This window comes from Typopeltis vanoorti, chromosome 13, assembly GCF_054136105.1.
Source record: "Typopeltis vanoorti isolate ZY-2024b chromosome 13, IOZ_Tvanoo_1.0, whole genome shotgun sequence".
NCBI classification, from domain to species: Eukaryota; Metazoa; Arthropoda; class Arachnida; order Uropygi; family Thelyphonidae; genus Typopeltis; species Typopeltis vanoorti.
The window spans coordinates 61,977,795-62,002,888 of NC_143561.1; the positions used below are offsets into that span (position 1 = coordinate 61,977,795).

The 25,094-nt window shown below is 35.4% G+C and overlaps 1 protein-coding gene across 1 annotated transcript in view; it reads left to right on the top strand.

The window, feature by feature from the left end:
* LOC150100214 (uncharacterized) overlaps positions 1-24,046 on the top strand; it is an 850,396-nt gene extending 826,350 nt beyond the window's left edge. Inside the window, exons 48-49 of the mRNA XM_090402345.1 lie at positions 19,062-19,283; positions 23,576-24,046. Coding sequence (XP_090258471.1) covers positions 19,062-19,283; positions 23,576-23,722 — 369 coding nt within the window. The 3' untranslated portion in view covers positions 23,723-24,046. The remainder of the gene's footprint in view (positions 1-19,061; positions 19,284-23,575) is intronic.
* The last annotated feature ends 1,048 nt before the right edge of the window (positions 24,047-25,094 follow it).

The following is a 25,094-nucleotide window of genomic DNA, read 5'->3' on the forward strand; positions in this document are numbered from 1 at the left end:
AACCAATCAAATTCCTAAGCTTGTCATACTTACCAGCCCTATAATTCCACATGTACCCTGTCTTAATTGTAAATTCCACACCTTTAGCCACCTCCCAAGTCAAGACCCTATGATCACTCTCACCAATTGGTGGCAACATGGTCATATTCATTACAGCCAAATTCTCAGATGCAATTACTAGGTCAAACACTCTCTGACCCCTAGTATTTTCAATTACACGCTGTTGCAGAAAGTTATCCCTTAATAATCGCATAAAATCCAATTCCTTCTTCCCATGTGTCCTTTCCTCCTTCCAATCAATGTTACTATAGTTGAAATCACCCATAATAATGACCCTCCTTCCACTCATTTCTTCTATTTGTTTATGCATATTATCCCCACCATCTATTCCATCACCTGATCTATAGCAGCACCCAACTGTATATTTTGTTCTGCTAGTTTCAATCTCACACCAAATAGCCTCAAATGCGCTCTTTTCTCTATCCTACAGTTCCACTTCTATTCTCCTTGGCTGTAGCTCATCAGCTATCATCAATAACACTCCTCCTCCCACTTTATAATCCCTGTCACTCCTGAACACACCATACCCCCTCACATTCAATCCCACTAGCTATGTAATCTTCTGTCAGCCATATTTCACTAATGTCAATAACCTGTGGCCTGGAAGTTCCAATCAAAGCCAAAAATTCTTCCTTCTTGTTCCTAATACTTCTGGCATTAGTATACATGAATTGCAGAAGCCCATTTGTTCCATCCCTATTTTGATGCCTTATACTAACTATCCCATTCTGATTCGTAGTCGCTTGGGCATATTAAACACATTCATGCACTTAACTGTCTCCCTAAAGTCTGCACATCTACTCCCCCCCTCCCTTAATAACTCTAGATTCCCTGATTCTGCACATCCACTTCCACTACATTCGACAACACCTTTTCAAGTCTTCGTACACCAAATCCATTCAAATGCAAACCATCCATCTTATATAAATCCTTTCACCCATTGAACTCACTCCAAACATCCATAAATTCCACACCACTCGTCCTGCATAATTCACGCATAAATCATTTGCAATTATGGCCCTCCTTCTATACCCTTCACTGTCATACCGTGGAAACAGACTCACCATCGTAACTCTCTCACTCTTCTCTTTTGCTACCTCAAGCAATTCCTTCACATCCTCACTCATAGCAATTTTGTCTCCTTTCTAATCATGTGTATCTGCTACCACTATCAATTCTTTCACCTGCTGCTGTTGCATTCTAATTGACTCGCTTACATCCTTAACGTTCACACCAGGTTGGTACGATTTTGTTAAACTCTCAACTAACACACCTCTTACTAAGGTATCTCCATACAACACTCACTATCATACTCTTATTTTTTCTATCATAGTTTTGCCGTTTATCAGTCGGTACGCTTGGTAAACATTTTTGCCAACGCTCCAGCTGCCGATTTGCCCTGTGTATCGCTCCGTGTAACCGAGCGATCTCACTCATTACATTAATCTCAGCATTTTTATTCTCCGATAATTCATTCATTTGTTCTGTATGTTTACCTTCATTCTCACTTTCAACGCCACTCTCACAGCTATCTGGTACTACCTCACAAATATCACTATTTTCTAGATTCTCACTTTCAACAACGATATCACTGTAAGTTAGTTTCTAAAATTCTTTGTCAGCATTGTTAAATGATTTTCAATAGTTGCAAATAAAACTTTGATTTGTTGCTCTTTTGCCTTGTAGGTTTTGATAAATTCATCCACATTTCTAAACATTTCTAATTTTTGTTGCTTTATCTTTTTGTTCTATAACTCTTAGTTTTTTACAAAAAGCATTAACCTTGTCACTCATCTCTAAGATATGTGTATTTTTTCCTTGGAGTTGCAGGTTTAATATATTTAGTTTCTCGAATATGCTCACCAAGTAGCTCACTTTCATCACACATAAGTGGTCTTTAAGCTTCTCTGCTTCTTCGTGATTTTCCTCTTCCAAGAAGATTGCTATTGCAAACATTTTCCCTGTGATAACCATCTTGATCTTGCAGTAAAATAGTAATGCTAAATATTCTGCTCCAGCGATGTCTTTGCAAAGTTCAAAAAACAGTCTTGATTTTAAGGGTCTTATTTTTATATAATTCACCACGGTTATAACTGTTGTTAACACAATGTTTAGACCAGGACTCATTTCCTTTGCAGCAAGTGCTTCTCTAAGAATCATGCAATGTGTCCAAATATATTGTTTGGATTTTTCCTGCACAAGGGCTTGTAAACTTTTAAACATTCAGACATAACTCACCATCAGTGCAAATTCCAACACAATTTTCCCCTGTATGTTTGCCTTGCATATAAAAATTGTCTAATATTTTGAACAATTCAGATGCTGTGGGCTCTTCTTTCTATTGGTTTACAAAACAATAACTCTTCAACTGCTGATAATCCATTGCAAAATCAAACATAAGCAATTAAATGACAATCCTTGTTGCTATCTGTTGCCTCGTCAAGCTGAATTGAGAATAATTGGTCATAAAGCTTGGACAAAAGTCGTTGTTGCATATCTTCACATATATCACCTCACTGAGCAATAGTATTATTTGATAGAGGTATGCACTATAATTATTTAGTAAAACTTTCTCCAAGCATAGTTTCCACAATATCAATCACAGCTGGCAGAGTTAGGTCTTTTCCGATAGTGTGGGGTTTTTTGCACTTAGCATATTTTATATGCAGCTTTGTAAGAAGCTAGTAAAGCTTCATTTACAGACAAAGCTTTTTAATACTAGATTTTTGCTTTTCAAAACATTTCAGCTTGGTAGCAAAGACCTCTCAAGGTTTGTTAACATACTTCTTATGAAGTGTTTCCAAATGTCTTTTGGATATTCGGTTTCATGTTATCAGCCACCAAAATTTTTGAACAAATAACACACAGTGGTCTTTCTTCATCATTTACTTCAGTCTTTGTAAAACCAAAATCTAAATATTCTGCTGCATACTTTCTTGATTTTACTTTCGGAGTGATATTCTGTGAACCTGAATTTGTTGACGTCGATGCTCCACAGTCGTCAGATGCCCACTTATGCCCAATTAAAAATGTATCCATTTTTCTACACTAGAAAAGATTGTTTTTATACCGTGTATCATAGTCGTTGCAAATAGGAGTAAAATAATGCCAACCATTGACTTCTCACTATTGGTCACTATCGCCACTGTCTTGCCATTTCAAACCTTATTTATACTCGCAGAAACATTTCCAGAACATTCCAGACTTCCCATGATGAAATCGCGAATGTTTCCAAAAGGCCAATACAATTCAACGGTCTGTGCTTGATGTCAGATCTGTAGAATTTTCGAAATATTTGATTATATATTTAAATTTGTGTGAATATTTAAAAATTTAATTAATTCCTAGTTTTTTCTTTTCTTTTTTTTTTTGCTAACTTTTATGGGTTGTCAGTGTTTCAACACAAGAATTGCAGGAGCCACAAAAACTAATATTAAAAAATGGGGCACACATGAAACACTGAACTATAGACTACAAACATGAAAGAGTTCTAAGAAGAATTAGAGGAGTGAACAGATAGCATTAATGGCACAGTCAATGAAAATGGAAACATTGATAGCATTGAAGAATGTGTAAGCACAACTCATCTAAGGTGGTTTGGTCATTTCAATTAATCCTTTAACTGCTATGGTCGAGTTAACTCGAGCGCAGAAAAAAATGGCACCCTCAAGTGGACACCCCTTGCAGATTATGCAAATTTTATAAAACACTATTATTGCCATTTTTGTGAATGAACAAGTGTATATCAAGAATGTATGATGTTGTCCGGACTTCTTACTTGTAAGAATTTTAATTGATTTTATTTATAAATTTTTCGCAAAATTAATTCAGCACATGGGGGAGAATGTCAGTAGAATATAAAATCAGCAGTTAAAGGGTTAAACATTAAACATAAAGGAAAAGGTAGCAAATCAAATGTTTCATGCTAGGATGTCAGAAAAAAAAGACCAAGCATATAACCAAGAACTAACTGAATTGAAGAAGCAGTTAAAATTAGCAGTGTGCCAGATATTTGATTATGCTTGAATATTTGGCTTTGGCTAAATTAGTAAAAAAATTCAGTGTTCAGCCAGCTGAAGCAGAAAATTCTTGTTACAGACATCATAACAAATGCAATGAAATGAGAAAAAGCTTCCTCTTATCTTGCATGACTGAATATCAAAGCACATTGTACTTGCTAGAGGTTCTTTATTTGGAGTTTTCTGTGTTTTAATTTTAGTTTATATTATGCAGTCCAAAATACTGAAAAACAGCCATGAATAATAATAATAAATAAAATAATTTGAACTTTTATGATTGATGGGAACATTCAAAATTTGCATAATGTAAAAGATATAAACAGCAAAGTGATGCCAAAAAAAAAACAATGCATGCACAACATGTATGATTAATCATGTAAAATAGGAAAAGAGTGATTATTATGACAGTTGATTTTAATTATGGCAATATAGATTGATGAAAAGAAAGCAACAGGAAGTCAAGAAAATGAATTTCTCATGTTATTGAGGGAATGATACCTCAGGATTTGATCATCTCATCAGAGCATGTCATTATAAATGAAGTGTCCAATCTTCCTCTGGTTGATGAAAATGACCGCAAAGTGATTACCAACCATGCTAGGACTTTGTGAGGAAAGGATATATGTGAAACTACAAGACTGGTGATTATGAAAAGCTCAGAAGATAGCTTGCAGCTGTAACATACAGTGAGGAGTTAGATGGAAAGGAAATCAGTGCTGTTCAGATGCTATTCAAGAACACCCTAGTAGAAGCAATGTCTAAATGTACTCCAAGGATCAGAAGGTTAAATAAAGTATATGTGAAATGGCAAATTAAGTGATTAGGCATGCAACACAAAAGGAAGAAGACATTGTGGAGGCAAAGTAAGATGAGTGGTAATAACCAGTTCCATGAGGAGCACAAAATACAGACAAACAGGATGACAGACCAAACGGTGGTAGTATATTTCTTAATTTATATTTTAGTATAAACATCACTTAATAATGAAGCATAAAAGAAAAACCTAAGGAAGGGAGAAGGAGTTCTTTTCATATGTAGTCAGCAAATGAATGGAGAAAATGGTATAAGAACAACTGCTGCAGAGGATATACTTGAGATATCTAATGAGCAATTCCTAAAGGTCTTTCATCTTTGTGAATGACAACATGCAGAGTATGAGAGCAGTGGAAGAAGAGGAGAGATTGATTGTCAATGAACAAGACGGAGAATTGAGTAAACTTGATATTAATAAGGCTGTGGAACCTGATGATATATCACCATGTGTTTTGGCCAGGGAGTTGACAATCACCTTGATGTGCTTCATTAATATGAGTCTTACAATGGGTTAGGTTTCCAAAGAGTTGACAGAAAGGAGAGACTGTACCTCTTCATAAGGGAGGTAGCAGAACTCAAGGTTCAAATTATAGGCCAATCTTTTTTTTTTTTTTTTTTTTTTTTTTTTTTTTTTTGATAAGCCCATACATGAGAAGATGCCTGATCAACTAGTAGTACATTAGTACTGATATGGGTAGTTGGGAAAGCAGGAACTTGTTTACATTTGTTTTAAAGGACTGTATATTGTATTCCTTGAGAAACACAGGGAAAGACTATTCCACAATACAGCAGCTGCAGGGATGAAGGAGAAGGAAAACGAAACCTGTTCTGTGGGTTTCAAGTTGCACTCCGAAGGGATGTTGAGCACCAGCTGCACATGTTCCAATGAGCTTAGCATTAAGTGTGGGAATTATTGATGCTATTTCAGATGAACTTTTCTCATGGAAATATTTCTAGAATACACATAGTGCAGAAACCAAATGTCAGTATAAAAATTGGGGAAGTGAGTTGGTAAGAGATGGGTCATTAATAAGCCTATTTTAAGAAATTAACAGCAGTTGAAAGTTTATTTTTCACTTGGTTAGACTATAATAAATTTAGTTTAATCCTTTATCCAAGTGTGAGCAAACAAAGTTTTCACCTGAAAATATCTTCAGGACTGGGGTAAGGTAGTACAACATCAGGCAACTTGTAGCAAAGGTGCCCAAGCTACCATCACTCCTATCTCAGTATCTCCCATAATGCAAAACACATCTCCTTGCGGATATGTATAATCTTATGCATTAAGGGAACGGCCACTACCCATACCAGTTTCGACCTTTATTGAGGTCTCTTCAGTGGGAGCCAGGCCCTGAAGTGGAGATACTAGGCAGAAGCACTGGAGAGGTCATTTTTACCTATAGGAGATGCCATAAGGTGTGCCACCTTATTATTAAATTACTCTGGATTTAGAGAAAGATGACCTCTCCAGTGCTTCTGCCTAGTATCTCCACTTCAGGGCCTGGCTCCCACTAACGAGACCTCAATAAATAGGTCGAAACGTATGGGTAGTGGCCCTTCCCTTAATGCATAACATTATACATATCCGCAAGGAGATGTGTTTTGTATTATGGGAGATACTGAGATAGGAGTGATGATAGCTTGGCCACCTTTGCTACGAGTTTCCTGGTGTTGTACTACCTTACCTCAGTCCTGAAGATATTTTCAGGTGCAAACTTTGTTTGTTAACACTTGGATAAAGGATTAAACTAAATTTATTATAAATTAACAGCAGATTTAATACTTTATTCAAAAATTTTGAGTTACCAAGAAGAGAAGCCAAGAAATTAATTATGTTAAAACTTTCTAATTAATGAGAAATCTTATCTAATTTGGAAATGTCAAAAAAGATGAATAAGAATAATATTCCTTTATCAAAAAAAAAGATGAGATTGTTGAACAATCATGATGAAAAGAAAAAAGTAAGAGTAAATTGTGGCAGTGTTTTGACAATATCATCTTTTCTTCCATTTCAGGTGACATGTTCAGTATCACCATCAGGTCAAAAGGAGAATCAACTGCAGAAAACCATTAAGGATGAGATAATATATATTTTACTATTTTTATATAACAAAACCTGAGGTGAATTCATCATTAAAAACACACGTAATAACCACAGTAAAATGACTATTCAATTCGTAAATATTTCATCCCAAGTATCTTGGGACATCATCAGTACAGTAGTTTAAACAATACTAGGAATAACATACTGTTAGGGTGCATGATTACAATGGAATCTCAATATGTGTGAAGTAACGTGTTATAGAAGTCAATTAAATATCACTGAAAAAAAAAAATAAAATAAAATAAAAAATAAAATAATATATATATATATATAAAGATTATTTTACACAATTTTGTATGACAATTTCCCATACTTTAGGAATAGTAAGAACATCATTGCGGTTTAAATTTGGTCTGTGTAGTAGGGCTTCAAGCACTTTCTTTATATAAACGTTCATATTTATATAAAGATCTGTGTAAAAGTTTTGACGTCTCCCAATGGTTCCTGTGGTTTGGATTTTCAACTCAGTGTTGGGAGAGACCAGATTTCTGCGCTTTCAAAAGACGAATGTGGTCTTGATGTTCCGAGATGCGTTTCTGAACAGACCTACCTGTCTGACCAAAGTAAGACGATTTGCAGGAGCATGGGATCTCATAAACGCCAGGTAACATCAGCGGTGAGAGTTTGTCCTTAGGAGAAGGTAACAAGTTATAGATTTGGTTGATAGGTTTGTAAGTACAGTAGACTCTCGACTATCCGGCCTATTGGGGGCGGAAGGGCAGGCTGGATAACACAAAAGCCAGATAGGCCGGAGTTCTAGGCCTACCTTTTCAGATTTGTGTAAAAAGGTAGGCCTAAGATGAAAGAGTCAAAACTTACAGTTTTTAGTTTTTGAAAAAGTCCTTGATAGATGACTGCTTCACCTTTTAGCTCTCTTCTGCGATGCAATGTCCCTCCACTTATGCAAGCAGATATCAGCTGGCATCGCTTCCTCCTGCTCACTAATGTACTGCAGCACTTCCTCAATCGTCTTGAACCCTTCCAAATGTGGGATGAGATTTTTTCTGTCATCTAAGGATGCCTCCTCCTCTTCCCCCCCGTGTCACCATTTCCACAATATCATTATCGCTTATTTCATCAACTTCGTCGTTTGACATCCATTCTGTAATATCCTCTGCATTGACATTGTCACAGCTCGGTACATTCTTGAGTAATGAAACAAGTTTATCGTTTTCATCTTCCACTTCGGTTTCACACATGGGTTCAAGGTTGAAATGTCCACCTTCATGGTCCAAAAGAATTTTCCAAGACTTTACAAGTGATATGCTTCGAATCTGTTTACTAACAATTTACTAACATAACCAGGAACAGTGGCAAATGTATTCCGCACTTGTGGACATTCGATACACAACTGACGAAGCGGGGAACTCCGCACTTTGCATGTCTCAACCTGTGTTATGCACATGGCATGTAGGAGGATTGTAGCAGATGCCCGCTTGCAACGCCTTGGAAAAGTAATTTACAGTACGTATTCCTCATTTTATCACGGAGAATTACTGTATTATTATAATTCTCCCTGATAAAATCTGGGCTCCGGATAGTACAGAGGCCGGATAGATGAGAGTCTACTGTAGTGGCAAAATTGTATTCATAATTTTTGAAAGACGTTCAGAGATGCCTTTGACGTTAGGTATGGGAATCCTATAGACTTCTTTTCGTCTGGGTTGATGTGTGAGAAGGTGACTGATGATTTTCTGAGTTGTTTTAAGATTATATCCATTTAGTATAGCTGTATTTTTGATTATTTCTAGTTCTTGGTTTAGAGATTCTTCAGAGGAGCAGAATTTGTGTGCTCTGGAAACTAGTGATTTAATGATGCCAAATTTCTGAGATGGATGATGAGTGGATGAATTGTGAATGTAGCGACCTGAAAATGTAGGCTTGCGATAGACAGATGTGGCGATGGAACCGTCTTCTATTTTTTGAATGTGTAAATACAGAAAGGAGATACCCTGTGGAGATTCTTTTTCTACCGTAAAGTTGATGCGAGGATGAAGAAGATTTATTTTATCTAGAAACAGTTGTAATTCCTGTTTGGGATGATCCCAGACTGCAAATACGTCATCGACATATTAACCAAATTTTTGGTTTGGGTTCAAAAGTGAATATTTTTTCTTCAAGGTTTTCTAGAAACAGGTTTGCTAAGTTTGGTGATAAAGGAGATCCATTGTTGTTCCTTCTTCTTGTTTGTAAGTTTGACCTTTCCAGGTGAAGTAACTGGATGTAATAACAAATTTGAATAATTCAGCTATATCAGAAGGAAATTTTTGAGTTAATAATTCTACTGTTTCTTTGTGCAGAATGTTCGTGAAGAGGGAGACAATGTCGAAGCTAATTAACAAATCAGTTTTTAACAGTTGAATGTCTTTTATTTTTGCATGAAACTCTGTAGAATTTTTTATTGAAGAGGCTGAGTGGCCTATATGAGGACGGAGAAGGTTAGATAAGATCTTGATAACTTGTAAGTTGGACTGCTAATAGAATCTATGACTGGTTTGAGAGGAACATTAATTTTAAGAAGCTTAGGTAAGCCATAAATTCTGAGAGGTCTAGCATTCTAGGACATACCATGCTAGACCTCCCAGAATTTATGGCTTACCTGAGCTTCATAAAATTAATGTTCTGCTTAGACCCAGTCGTAGATTCTATTAGCAGTCCAACTTACAAGTTATCAAGATTTTTATCTAACCTTCTCCATCCTCATATAGGCTACTCAGCCTCTTCAATAAAAAATTCCACAGAGTTTCATGCAAAAATAAAAGACATTCAACTGTGAAAAACTGATTTGTTAATTAGCTTCAACATTGCCTCCCTCTTCACGAACATTCCCCACAAAGAAAGAGTAGAATTATTATCTCAAAAATTTCCTTCTGATATAGTTGAATTATTCAAATTTGTTATTACATCCAGTTACTTCACCTGGAAAGGTCAAACTTACTGCAATGGGATCTCCTTTATCACCAAACTTAGCAAACCTGTTTCTAGAACATCTTGAAGAAAAAATATTCACTTTTGAACCCAAACCAAAAATTTGGTTACGATATGTCGATGACGTATTTGCAGTCTGGGATCATCCCGAACAGGAATTACAACTATTTCTAGATAAAATAAACCTTCTTCATCTTTGCATCAACTTTACGGTAGAAAAAGAATCTCCACATGGTATCTCCTTTCTGGATTTACACATTCAAAGAAAAGAAGACGGTTCCATCGCCACGTCTGTCTATCGCAAGCCTACATTTTCAAGTCACTACATTCACAATTCTTCTGCTCATCATCCATCTCAGAAATTTGGCATCATTAAATCACTAGTTTCCAGAGCACACAAATTCTGCTCCTCTGAAGATTCTCTAAACCAAGAACTAGAAATAATCAAAAATACAGCTATACTAAATGGATATAATCTTAAAACAACTCAAAAAATCATCAGTCACCTTCCCACACATCAACCCAGACAAGAAGAAATCCATAGGATTCCCATACCTTACGTCAAAGGCATCTCCGAACGTCTTTCAAAAATTATGAATACAATTTTGCCAGTACTTAGAAACCTATCAACCAAATCTATAACTTGTTACCTGGCGTTTATGAGATCCCATGCTCCTGCAAATTGTCTAACTTTGGTCAGACAGGTAGGTCTGTTCAGAAATGCATCTTGAAACATCAAGACCACATTCGTCTTTTGGAACCACAGAAATCTGGTCTCTCCCGACATGGAGTTGAAAATCCAAACCATAGGATCCATTAGGAGAAGTCAAAACTTTTACACAGATCTTTATATAAATATGAATGCTTATATAAAGTGCTGAAGCCCTACTACACAGACCAAATTTAAACCTCAACGATGTTCTTACTATTCCTAAAGTATAGGAAATTGTCATACAGAATTGTGTAAAATAATCTTTATATATATATATATTTTATTTTATTTTTTATTTTTAATTTATTTATTTTTTCAGTTATATTTAATTTAATTCTATAACACGTTACTGCACGCATATTGAGATTCCATTGTAATCATGCACTCTAACTGTATGTTATTCCTAGTATTGTTTAAACTACTGTACTTATGATGTTCCAAGATACTTGGGATGAAATATTTATGAATTAAATAGTCATTACTGTGGTTATTATGTGTGTTTTTAATGATATATTTTACTAAATCATCATTAAAAAGAATTGATGATCCATTAGTGTGATGGCAAGAATGGAAAATCATTACCCTTTTTGAGAGAAAATTTCTTTCAGCACCGGCATATTCAGAAACTAACAATATTTATGAAGAAACCAGAAGTACACTTCTAAAAAAATCCCAAAAATTGCTTTTCTTATATCACAATTTATCATGACTTTTATTAAATAAATTTTTAATGAGTATATTTTCCTGTTCAAAACTTATTTTTTGATTTTGTTTTGTAAAATTAGTTCAGTATGCTTCAGCCAAATATCCAGTGTTTTGGAGCAAATCCAATTTTTTGCATTAGTTTTTGGCTAAATCATGCTTCGGTGCAACCCTAGTTAAGAAGGTGCCTTAGAAGATTGAAATGGGATGGGGCCATGTTGGACACTTGACAAATAACAGAGGAAGCTAGCAGTAATGTAAAACTATCACATATATAGTATCCTGTGCAGGGTGAGGGCACATATCAGGAATTTGAAGATAAGTGAGAGAAGGTCATTAGTGCTTAGGAAGAAGAGTATTGGTGAAATGACAGACTGGGCTGTATTGTATTTCTGTATTAGGGGAAAGAAAACATTTACCATGACATGTAGTGAACAATTAGAGAGGAAAGAAAACTGGTTGCCCAGTTGCTAGTTGTTAAGGTAAGCTTCTATAGTAGACTCAATCAAATACTTTGAAAGTGCCAAGCATGATCATAGAGTTTCTCCAAATCTTTCCATAGCTTGTGTCCAGAGGCAGATAATATTGTCTTGGAGAACTTCTGTGGAGTGAGTAGTGCAGTCTATACTGGTGATCACTAAATGATTGGTGGGCCTCTAGGTAGTGAAGAAGTTTGTATTTATGACCTTCTCATGATGTTTGAGAAAACTGACTGATAGTTTGCGGGCTTATTTTTATCTTGCTTTTTTTAGGGACAGACTTTATATGGACCTAGGTAATTCTGAAGCGTAAATTATCAATAGAAATAATAGAATCTTTTTTCTTTTTAAATCCACATATGGCACCTAAACTATCAAGAATGCTTCTTTCTGGCAAAAGATTAAAGCAGAACTAAGATCTTACTGTTTTAGTGGAGGTTGATTTGAAGACTGATGCCAGGAGATCATTCTTATTTTTGGGTGATATCATAATAATACCATGATGAGCATGGAAGGAGAGAAGTTGTCCAGAACAGCCTTGGAAAAGAAACATGTTATTTGAATGGAGAGCAAGTTTGCATTTTGTCCTTTCAAAGTCAGATTTAGTTTTTTTTTTTTTTTTTTTTTTTTGTTGTTGTTGTTGTTGTTAAGTCATTTGAAATATGCTGAAGTGTTTTTGGCATGCTAAGATTGGATATCGCATAACCAAGGCTTGAAAATTATCAGACATTTCAAGTGGAGTGTGGAATGAATGCACTCATTTCAGCAATGATTATTTCTGATATATGTGTTAAAGCAAATTTTGGATCAGGAAGAGGAAAGAGAAATTAGACCATTGAAATACGAGTAAAAATCAAGAGGGTACTAATAAATTTAGTTTAATCCTCTGTTAGTGTGTGAAGATGGAGGTAACATATGAGCTATTGAAAAAAAAAAAGTATTAGTAGTAAGGAAAGATATGTTATGTTTATTTTGTTGCCAATACTGGTGTTTTTAGGTTTGAGCTATTCAAATTGACTTTTTTTTTTTTTTTTGTGGTATTTGTTAGGATTTTATTGTCTCAGTATTTTATCCAACCGTATCAACTGTATTCAACATGGCAGCTGCCAGGTTAAGCAAATTCACCTAGTCCACCACCATTTAAAGACTATGTTATTCGTAGCATAGGTGATTTGGTTATTTGCTATGCATCCTGTTGTTTTAAAATTGTGGCAGGTGTGGAACAGGAATGTGTATGTGTGCATGAAATAAAAGAATATAGGCAGTGGTAGGTGATGGAGACATAAGTGTCTTGATCTCGCGATTTAGCGGCAACAGAGATAGTGCTTTGTAAACTGGTGAAATTCAGTTTATGGATACCAGTAGTGTGTTGGAGCATGGGGAGAATATTAAAGATGTACACATGAATTTAACCTTGGGCAATGTAGCAGACAAAAAAGTTTTCTGATAGCCATGATTGTGTGTATGTGAACATAAATTGAGAGAAGCTTGAATGGAAAGAGAAATAGAAATGTTGAGAGTAGTTCTATTGCAAGAAATGAAGATTGAGTGGAGAAGGGTGAATGGAGATATGAAGAGGTTAGCTAGTGCGAGAAGAATGAGAGAAAGAAAATGGCATCAGACAGCAAGAGAGAGAGAGAGAGAATGGAAGAGACAGGGGAAGAGTGGAAATTGCAGAACGTCGAGAGAATGTAGAAGCAAGGCATCAGATAGCAAGAAAGAGAGGAAGGCGAGAGAAGAAGTGAAGAGAAGAAATTGCAGGTAGTTAAGAGAATGTGGGTGCAAGGGATAGAGAGATGAGTGGGAAAGATTGGAAGCCCTTAAAAGAGTCAAGGATGACAGTGAGAGAATGAATGAATGAATCTATGAATAAGTTATTCTATAACTCTATCGAGCTTAGTTTTACAGGGGTCCCGAATCATGAAATTACATAAGATAGTAAAGTAAAGGAGGGTGACTTGGTTGATGAGGGTAAATAAAGAGAGGTATTAACAGCAGTTAGCTAATGAAGCCAAAAAGAATCCTAAGGAGTTCTTTTGATATGTAGCCAGCAAAAGAAAGAATGATTATGGAAGGATGACATTGATAGGAGAAAATGGTATAAAGACAGCTGTTTCAGAATGTCTGGCGGAGATACTTAATGAGCAATTCATAAAGGTCTTTCAATCTTGTGAATGTGACTTCATGGAGAGATTGAGAGCAGTAGATGATGGGGGGAGGGAAGAGACTGACTGAAAGTGAGCAAGAGGTGTATGGGGAGTCCAGTAAACTAGATGTTAATAAGGCTGTGGGACTTGATAATATATCACCACGTATTCTGAAGGAATGTGCCAGGGAGTTGACACCTGTCTTGACATATTTTTTAATATGAGTCTTGCACTCAGTCAAGTCCCTAAGGAGTGGAAGGAGGGCAAGACTGTGTCACTTCACAAAGGAGGTGATCGAACTCAAGCATCAAACTATAGGGCTATCTGTGTATCAAGTGTTGTGGTTAAGTTGTTGGAGAAGCTTGTGAGAACTAGGATCCAGAGTTGAGTTGACAACAATGGTATTAACTTTGATGGACAGCATGGATTTTCTAAATGGAGGTCATGTTTTACTTATTACTTTATTGTAATAAGTAAGTAACCTACTTACTATTACAATAAAGTGACTGCTTCCTTGGACAGAGGAGAAGGATACACAGTAATATACTTAGATTTCTCAAAGGCTTTTGATAGAGTACCTCATGATAAATTGATAGTCAAACTAGAGCAGATGGGGTTGGATATTAGATTAGTGCATTGCATTGGAGACTGGCTATCTGATAGGTATCAACAAGTTGTGTATGGGGGGGGGGTGAAATATCAAGGAAAGGGAAAGTCACTAGTGGTCTGTTTTAGGGCCATTACTGTTTAACTTATATATTAACGATATTGGTGAAGATTTGGATGGAGATATTCAGTTGTTTGCAGATGATGCAAAGTTGGGACGAACCATGAAGAGTAGTGAAGATGTTTTGGCCTTACAAGAAGACTTGAATAAATTGAGTGATTGGGAATGGAAATGTGAATTCAATGTTGCAAAATGTAAGGTTTTAAAATTTGGAAAACAAAGATGGGATGGAGAATTTATGCTTGGTGAGGATATATTGTTGGAATTGGAAGAAATAAGAGATCTGGGGGTGATAGTGGATAAGGATCTGAAATTTAGGGGACACATAGCCAAAATTGTGAAGACAACACAAAGGCTTCTGGGAATGATGTGAAGGACACTGATGTGTAGAAGTAGGGAGATTCTTGTTCCTTTGTATAAGGCTTTGATTAGGCCACACATGGACTATTGTGACCAGATTTGGTCACCTGGTTTTCAGAAGGATGAAGAGATGTTGGAAAGGGTCCAAAGGTAATTGACTAAGGTAGTTTCTGACCTCTGGAATGTCGATTACGAGGAAAGATTGAGAAGATGTAATTTGCAGAGTCTGGTGGACAGGAGGAAGAGGGGAGATATGATAGAGACCTACCTACAGTTTGGTAAGGGATTGTTATAGGATCAATGCTGGAGAAGTTCTACAGAAAATAATGGGAGATCGGGGGAGAACCAGAGGTCATCCCTGGAATCTGTATAAAGAGGGTGTGAGTAGGGGAGTGAGAAGCAGGTTTTTTTCGTGCAGAGTTGTAAATGATTGGAATGCCTTGCCTGAGAGTGTGGTGTCTGCAAGAAGTTTGAATGTGTTCAAGGCATGGTATGATGAGCTGTGCATGTGTGTGTGATAAAAGGACCTCCCAGATGAGTCTTTGACTCCATGAGGTCTTGGGGTAATAATAATAATAATAATATATAAAAATAATAGTTATAATATATGTATGATTTATATTGTCTGTAAAACAATTGTGCTTAATACAAAGGAAAAGAATTATTCTTTGTTAAAGTAATGAGTCAACAGAAAAGTTACCTAGATTAGTAAAGAACAAAGGGAAAATCCTAAAGAAAAAAGTCACAAGAACTTGTGAGGGTTAAAATTTATCAAGAACAAAGACTTCGGTAAAAGCACACGAAAGTGACGCCGACATATCTGAGGATAAGTGCGAAAATTGCGGAGGTAAAGACAAAGAATGGGAAGGGATATTTAAGCGACCTGATAGTAGGAATCGGGGTTCAGTGAGGTTCACTAGAGTTCACTGCAGTTCCTGAGTGTTCCAGAAGTTCAAAAGTACAGAAGTTGCCATGCTTTCCACAACCATCAGCACTGTGACCAGGAACTGATGGAAAATCTCATAAATGAAGTCCAGATCTCCCCAGTAATTTTTCATGATAGAAAGGCTTTCAGTCATTGACTGCAGAGGAAGACAAAGAGAAGACATTGCTTAGAATTCACATAGAGCCACCATTAAAGATGAAATGCATTGCCGTGATGTCCTACTGAGAACAAGAAACATCTAAATCAAGACAGAGGAATAAGATGTCCTAATGGAACTTTTGTTGGATACAATAGACTGTGAAGGAAGATCTGTCAGTAGCTGTAATATGTTGATACTTGTGTTACGGATATAATGCAACTGTGCAAAGATATGAAATAAGTTGTCTTAATTATGTATAAATACTGTGTTGTATAATAGCATAGCGTATAGTGTCATACTGAAAAATAGTGTATGATAATCAAGATTTAGGTAGGCCAGGAAAGGTAGATATAACTAATTATTCATCTCAAATGTACATGCATTTATTGGTAAGAATAAATGACTTGTAAACAACACGCTGATCTGATACTTGTCAATGCACTACTCCAAAATAATTACGAACCTGTGTGCTGATAGGAAATTGCCACGACTAACCTAAGTGTTAAATAAGATGATAAGAAAACTCTGTTAAAGTTATGAGCCCTGCATTGCTGTTATTCCACACTTCAATCCCTCACTCTCTGAAACTCAGTCTGGTTTCTATATCATACATACGATAAGATTAAGGCATGGAAGAAAGGGGGGGGTGTAAATTCAGCATGAGTTAAAAACATAAAGGGAAAAACTTTAGCTCTTTGTAGACATACAATAAATTAGCTCTATAATGTGCATACTATATAGAAAATAGATAAAAGAAAAACATTACAAAATTTTACAAATCTTTTCAGAACATCATGTATGAAGATTCAGGATGTGCAGAGTAGAGTGCCAGAGGAGTGCTTGACTGGTGGAATTATAGAGAGTGTGACACTGGTGGTGAAGAGGAGTTAAAATGTGGAGGAATTGATAGTAATGTTTGGGACGAATGACCTGAGAGATAGTGTAAATCGTGTAGTGTGACATTTAAAGTTGATGTCAGAGATAGTGCAGCAGAAATGTGTCTAAGAAAGATAGTGTTGCACTGCTATGATAATATGGAGTGGAGGAGAAGAACGGTAATAACGAGTGATAGTGAGAATGTGTAGGAAAAGAGGTCTAGAATATGTGGATACATGGAGCATGTTTGAGGATAAAAGAGAGTTATACGCAAGAGATGGCTTACAACTGAATGCAGAAGGGTATAGGCATTTGGAGAAACTGTTGTTTTCTGGACAAGTGAGTGTATTGAGGCAGGGAAACTAGAAATGTAACAGGAATGACCTCATGTCTGGATAGTGGCTTGAGAAATGAAAGGGTATACACTATATTACAGAGCCAGGTGAGTAATAATCTATAAGAATACTAGCAATGGGCTGTTTTTCTGTATACAAATGCTAGGAGCATTAGAAATAAAGAGAAATAAGTTTGTTGCATTGACTGACTCAGCATCTCCAAAGGTTGTTTGGTATCAGACCAAGTTTCACTAATCAATAATAATTAAAAATGAAGAGAATGTACAAACATGCTTGGATGGAAATCAGAATCATATCCCCATTGTTAATTATAATCTGCATGAATCACATAAGTAAATTTTCTGTAAGTTTTCAAAAATCTTTGATCCGCTTTAAATAACTACTGTCAAAATATATTAAAATCTTCAATTAAAAAAAAAACTGTGAACACAGAAAATCATCTTCATTCTCAATAGTGAATATATAGAACACATAACACATTTTATGTACAATTTTTATTCTACATATATATATAAACAAGTGAGAAATCACCCAAAACTGTACTAGCAGCATACAAGGCAGTATCCCTCACTTGGATCTCAAAGTTAGATTAGAAATAAAATCATTGTTTAAAGAACAGACAATTCTAAAGAGTTATGGAATCAATTAGAAGGAGAGTGACTGCATCACACTTATAAGTGTCATTAGATAACATGAGTGGCATCTCATGATAATTAGAGGAGTGTCACAAGAGAGCATCAGTGGCAGATGTCATATTATAAACAAAAATATTAGAAAGGAAGTTAATATGATTACTATTGAAAAATATATCCTTGTATGGTAACTAAATGGAATGACAGATGAAGAGAAAATTTTATAAATATTTAAGAGATAGAGGTCGAGAGGTAGATCAATATATATAAATAGATTAATGAAGTTCGGAGTTAAAAAGTAAAATATAAGATAAGAGCTAATAGAATTATAAACACAGCAAGTAATGACCAATTTTGAAGAAAACTGTTAATAAGCAACTAGTAATGAAATCTTAATTGGGCATAATTATTATATTGCCTATATATATACCTCGTCAAGTTAGATGGTAGCAAATGATAAAGATAATGATGACAAAATTATTTGCTAAAAATATTTAGTAAAACCATGAATCAATTTAGCATTAGAAACTATGCAGGTTTTTTTTTGTGTGTGTGTGTGTGTGTGATAAAGATTCTCATTTCATTATGCAGTTTTACATTGAGGTTACTGCTTGTTGCATTGAACTAAGGATTAGTATTATTAGATTAGTACCATGTTTCATAACCTTTGCAACAGGTTATAAATAGAGTAGTTAGACATGATTAATTAGTAGCTTATGGGTCTTCTGTATGCTATATTGATCAGTTGTACATTTCTGAGAATGCATTTGCATCAAAATAACTCTACCATATAGATTAAAATTGGCTAACTCATTGTTGCTTTTTAAAAGATCAAGAAAAAAAAAGTTAAAAGGGCACAGATTCACATCTTTATATTTTCTTGAATTGCTTCTTTACTTGCTTGCGATTCTTCTGAATTATTTCCACTTGATAAATAAATAGAAAATAAATGGACGAAATGCTTAAAAAAACTGGAAAAAAAAGTGATGAAATTATCTATTGTGTGTGCATGTGTGTATGTATATATATATATATATTATTTAAAAAAATTTTTTTTCCAGTTCACCTATAAGGCTGATCGCATTCAAATTAGTTTCCTACAGTTGCTAAGTCGTCATGCATCTCAGAATATTACATTTAATTGTAAAAACACTGTTGTGTATTTTGATGCTGTGCAGAGATCTCTCAAGAAAGCTGTGAAAATGATGGCTTATAATGATTTGGAGTTAACAGCAGAAGGAAACCCAATGTTTTCTTATACAGTTTTAGAAGATGACTGTAAGGTATGAAATTTATATTTTTAATTAATTGTTTTATATCACTAAAACTTTACTTGGGATAATAATAATAATAATTTATTATTATTATTAACATCACGCCTCCAAGGAGTCAAAAGACTAATTACAGGATGATGGCAGCATCATTCCCAGAATTCTTTGTGTTGTCCTCACAATTTTGGCAATGTGTCTCCTAAATTTCAGATTCTTATTCACTATCACCCCCCCCAAGATCTCTTATTTCCTCTGCCTCAAATATATATAAAAAAATAAAGTCGTCCAACATGGGGCTCGAACCCATGACCCCGAGATTAAAAGGCTCATGCTCTACCAACTGAGTTAGCCAGGCTGCAGATTAAGATCAGTAAGATAAAATAAAAAGAGATTAAGGCTAGTAAGATAAAATATGCAGTTGGTTGCTGATATAGGCCAGGGAATTCCATGGATTATCTGGAAGACACATTGGTAAATTAGTACAAATAGGTTGCGTGATTATTATGGGGGACTTAAACTATGGAGATATAGGCTTGGAGGAAGAAAGATCTCACGCCAGGAAGGAAATGGAATTTATACAACTACTAAGAGATAATTACTTGAGGCAGCATGTAATGGAGGGGGACTAGGGGTGTGAGAGTATTGGACCTGTCATAGAATCAGAAGAGCTATCTGTTACCAAGGTGACCACATTGCCTACAATTGGTGAAAGTGGCCATTCAGTGACTTGGGAGATTGTACATGAGGAATATTCTGTCAAGAAGGGGGGTATGTGTAGAACTGTAAGGCAGGTGATTATGACAAGCTTAGGAAGAAGGTTAAATCTGTTCAATGGCATAAAACATTACAAGGTAAGGATGTTAACAGTACATGGGAGATAGCCAAGGGTTCTAGAGTAAACAATATTAAATTGTGTTCCTAAGGTAAGGCAGTTAATCAGGTAGGAGTTAGATGGATGAGTAATATCATTAAGCATGAGGTGCAGAAGAAGAAAACGTAGTGGAGGGTATATAAAGAGAGAAGTGACTCACAAACAGTACAAGGCTCAGGCAAGAAAGGTGATCAGCATAGCAAGGAAGGCAAAATCATATTATGAGAAGAATCTAGCTGAGCAGGCCAAAGGAAATCCCAAAGAGTTCTTTCATTATGTGGAAAGTAAGAGGAAGAATGACTATCGAAAATTAACCTTATTGAGTGATGATGGTCATGAGTTGACAGAAGCAGATAAAATAGTCAAGTTACTGAGTGACCATTTTGCAAGGGTATATCATCCTAGTGAGGTTACTGCTTTAACATATGTAACAGACACTAATGTGGGAACAGTGGTAAATTTAGGTTGTTAGGATATTACAGAATATGAATGTAAATACAGCTGTGGGATTAGATGGTATTAAGTCTCAGCTCTGGTAGTTCTAAGGGAGTGGAAAGGGGACAAAATTCCCTTGCATAAGAGAGAGAGAGAGAGAGGTTCTAAGACTTCAGTAGAAAATTATAGACCAATCAGTATCTCAGGCATGGTGGTAAAAGTACTGGAAAAATTGGTCATAAAGAGAATTCAAGAATGGGTGGATAAAACTGTGATACTGTATGAAGGGCAGCATGGCTTCATGAAGGGTCAGTCATGCCTTAATAATTGACTATCTTTTTATAATAGAGTAACAGCAGAGTTGGATAAAGGAAATGGCTACATGATGATTCTGCTAGATTTTGCAAAGGCATTTGACAGAATGCCACATGGGTCTCTGTTATGCAAATAAAACAAATGGGAATGGATATGACATTGGTTAAGTAGATAAGAGGGTGGTTTCTAGACAGATTTCAAAAACTGGTTCAAAAATATGGAGGGGCAGAATCGAGGCAAAAACAGGTGACTAGTGGTGTACTGTAAGGTTCAGTGTTGGGACCACTGTTGTTTAATTTGTACATAAATGATATAGGAAATAACTTGAAGGAAAATATTCAGTTGTTTGCTGATGATGTGAAATGAGGTAGAGTAATAGCAAAGCAATGTTGAGAGCTGGTAGGATGATTTAAACAGGCTGTCAGTATAGGCAAAAGATAATGGGTATCCGTTTAATGTGGAGAAATGTAAAGTTATGCATTTTGGGATAAAAAGATTACAAGCTGTGTACCATATTGATGGAACTGTACTCCACAAAATAGATGAAGTTAAAGATTTAGGGGTGGTGATAGAGAGTTAAAGTTTAGAGGACATATTTCTAAGGTAGCCCATAAGAATACGTGGCTACTAAAGAACACATTAACAAGTACAGATAAGGAAGTTGTTATCCCTCTTTTTAAGGCCTTCATACGTATGTGCACATCTGGATTACTGTGCTCCTGGGTTTCTTGTGAATGACAAAATGGTGGAGAAGGTTCAGAGGTAAGTGACCAAGGTGAGTGGTCTGTGAAATGTTCACTATAAGGATATATTGAGGGTGTGTGGATTGCAGAAGTTGGTTGATATAAGAAAAGGAGGGAATATGATAGAAACATTTAAGTTACTTAAAGAGTTTTATAGGATATATGTGGGGAAGGTGTTTCAGCAATTGGCTAGAGGAACCAGGGGGCCATCCCTGGAAGTTGAATAAAGGTGTGGTAAGTACCCCTGTAAGGACTATATTTTTTTCTTGGAGAGTTGCGAATGAGTGTAATGGGTTGCCAGAGTCAGTTATGAGTGCTTTATCTATTAATGGGTTCAAGGAAGGGTATGACAGATTGTGTGGATAGTTTGGCTCCCGCGATGAGTCTTCGGACTCCATGGAGGTGATCTTACAATAATAATGTGTCCATCATCATTTCCAGATCTCTTATCTCTTCCATCCATCTATTCATTAAGCATCATCAGAGTGTAATGTCACTCTCTTCTGCAGTGATGTGCCACACCAGTCCTTGAGTGTTCTGTTGTATGCCTCTTTCAGAGGCTTCTACTCTTTGAAGGAGTGACTTCCTACACCATCTATCCATTCTTCCATCTCATTGAGTGCCTACACTTTCCTCTTTTTTGAGGAATTTTACTTTTTATTACTGTTTTGAGAAGTTCTCCTTCTATCCTCCTAATGTATTCAAAGTATTTCAGCTTTCTTGTGTTAATATCTTTAAGGAGCATTAAACTACTGTCCATCCTTTCCAGGACCCATTCATTTGACTTCTTTTCAGTATAGGATATCCTCAACAGCCTTCTGTAACACCACATCTAAAAAAACAGCTTGTCAGGCTTCTTTAGGTTCGAAGTCTCACATTTATAAGTCACTGTTGGAAAAACAGCTGTCTCCAGAATCCTCAACTTTGTTCCTGTGGAGATACAGATTTTAGACAGGTCTCTGACTGTTATTTTAGTCATTTCTAATGTTCTTCTGATGTCTTTTGAACAGCAATTCTTCACATTAATAATGGATCCCAGGTATTTTGAACTTGCTGACTTCCTTATTTCTTTCTCTGTTACAGCACACTTGTTTTGAAGGAGCTTCCCTGTCTATATTTCCTTTGAGAACCATAATCTTTGTCTTGCTAGGATTGAGTTGAAGTCCTCTGTTCTTATTCATCTCATTAACCTTGTCAAGGAGTAGTTCTTCCTTGTCATTACAAAGGAACACTACATCATCAGCATACCTCAGATTACTGATTCATCTACTGCCTATCCTAATTCTTTTGTTAAGCTCATACAGTGCTATGCATGATGTCCTCAGCATAGATACTAAATAGGTGAGGGGAAAGTAGGCAACCTTGCCAACTTGAAACTAATCAGTTAATCCAGCCCCTGTTCTTACCATAGTACTTGCTCACTATACAAGTTAGCTCTCAACCTGATAATGTGTTGAGAAAACCCCATTATTTTCATTATCTCCCACAATTTCATATCTGAACACAGTCAAAAGCTTTAGAGTTGTCTATGAAACACATTACCATAGGGAGTCTAAATTCTTGATACTTTTCAGTGATCTGTCTAAACAAAAGATTTGATCTCAGGTCCTTTCCTTTCCTAAAACCTGCTTGTTCCTCTGACTGAAAACAGATATACAGTGGCATGTATATTTCATTATAAAGCAGATATCCAAATATATTTCTAACATAAAGCAGAATTCAAAGAAATTATGCTAATTTTAGTAGCATTACTTCTGTGTCAGTGTAAGGCAATTCTAATATTGATTTTGATGTGTATAATGTGTGAAGTCATTAAGTTGTTTTTAAAGGTAAAATCAGATTTAGGAAAGGATTACTCTTTAAAAGTATTATTTATATTCATATATTTTAATGACTATGTTTCTCACAACTCAACAATATTGTAACTTTTTATTTTACAGTTCCGTTTAAATAAGTGGGCTCAGACAGTGCTGGAATATAAAACAGACAAACCTCAAAGGCTTCCAATTGTGGATGTTGCCATTAGGGAGACAGGTGTAAAAAATCAAGAATTCAGATTTAACATAGGACCAGTGTGTTTCTCATAGCAGAGTTTTTTTCTCTCTCCATTCAGTGACTTTCAGAAAGTTGTCCTCTTTAAAACTGCCATTTTAAGTGTAACATTTAAATATCACTGTGCTAATTCTTGTTCCATCATCATTGTCATCATAAGAACTTTATATCACAAAAAAAAAAAAAAAAAAACCACTAAACCTTGTGATCTTTCTCTATTTATGAATATCTGTAATATTATGAAATTTCTGTCCTCTGTCTGATTTCATCAATTTGTTTATGATGAAATCAAAACAAAAAATTAGCATTGTAAAAATTTCACTCATTGAATAAACACTGCCTTTTTATATGTCTTCCAATATTTTGCATTTATTCATTAAGAATAATTTTTTCAAATTTTATAATACTTTAGATGCACTATAATGCAGAGTGGCTATTAAATTTAGAATTATGTTACTTTTTGAAGTACACTACTGGAATTATAATAGCTGATGTTCTTTAGAATTTTAAACATAACATTTTGAAGAGGATAAAAAATACAGTCCATCAAAGGACTTTCTTTTATAATTTAATAATAATAATAATAAAATAAACATAATGCAGATAATTCACAATATTTTTTGTCTTTCCAATTAGATTAAAAAGTAACAATTTCTAGGTTTTAGAAGAAGACTAAGAATATTCCAGATAAACTAATTTTTCATTATCTCAAGGTACTTTCCTATTTAGGCCAATAAGCATGATTATCATCATGCAACTGCAGTATGCATTCCAGTAATTTACTAAAATTCATTTCATTTTAGTTGGCTCAATATTCATTGAAAAGGTACATTGGATGATTCTGCAAGTTTGCACTTTGAAATTTTAGTGTATTCTGTTTCAAAGAGGAAATTTCATGGAAAATAGTTTCTGATATTTTGAAATTAGCAAGTGGTGTAAAGATAAATGCACCTGTTTATAGAGATAAGGAAAGAATGTTGATTTGAAGAGACACAGAACAAAAATGCATAGCACATACCATTGGAACAGCAGCAAGATATTTAGTTGTTTGTAGATGATGTGAAGATTGGAAGGGTTATTAGTAATAATGCCAATGTAGTGGCCCTTAGAAGGATGTGAATAAGCTGGACAGATGGGCAAATGAATGGAGATATGTTTAATGTAACTAAATGTAAGGTCTTGAAATTTGGGATATACTGATGAGAGGTTTCATACACATTGGTTGAAGACGAAGAAGTGGAGGAAGCAACGGATCCTGGGCTGGGGTGATAGTTGATAAAAAAAATTTGAAGTTTAGAGTTCATTGTTGAAAGGGATTAAGGTAACCCAGAGGAATGCTGTAATGCTAAGGTTTTGGACCAGCAGAGATAAAGTTGTGATTCTAATGTTGTTCCTATACGTGAGAGG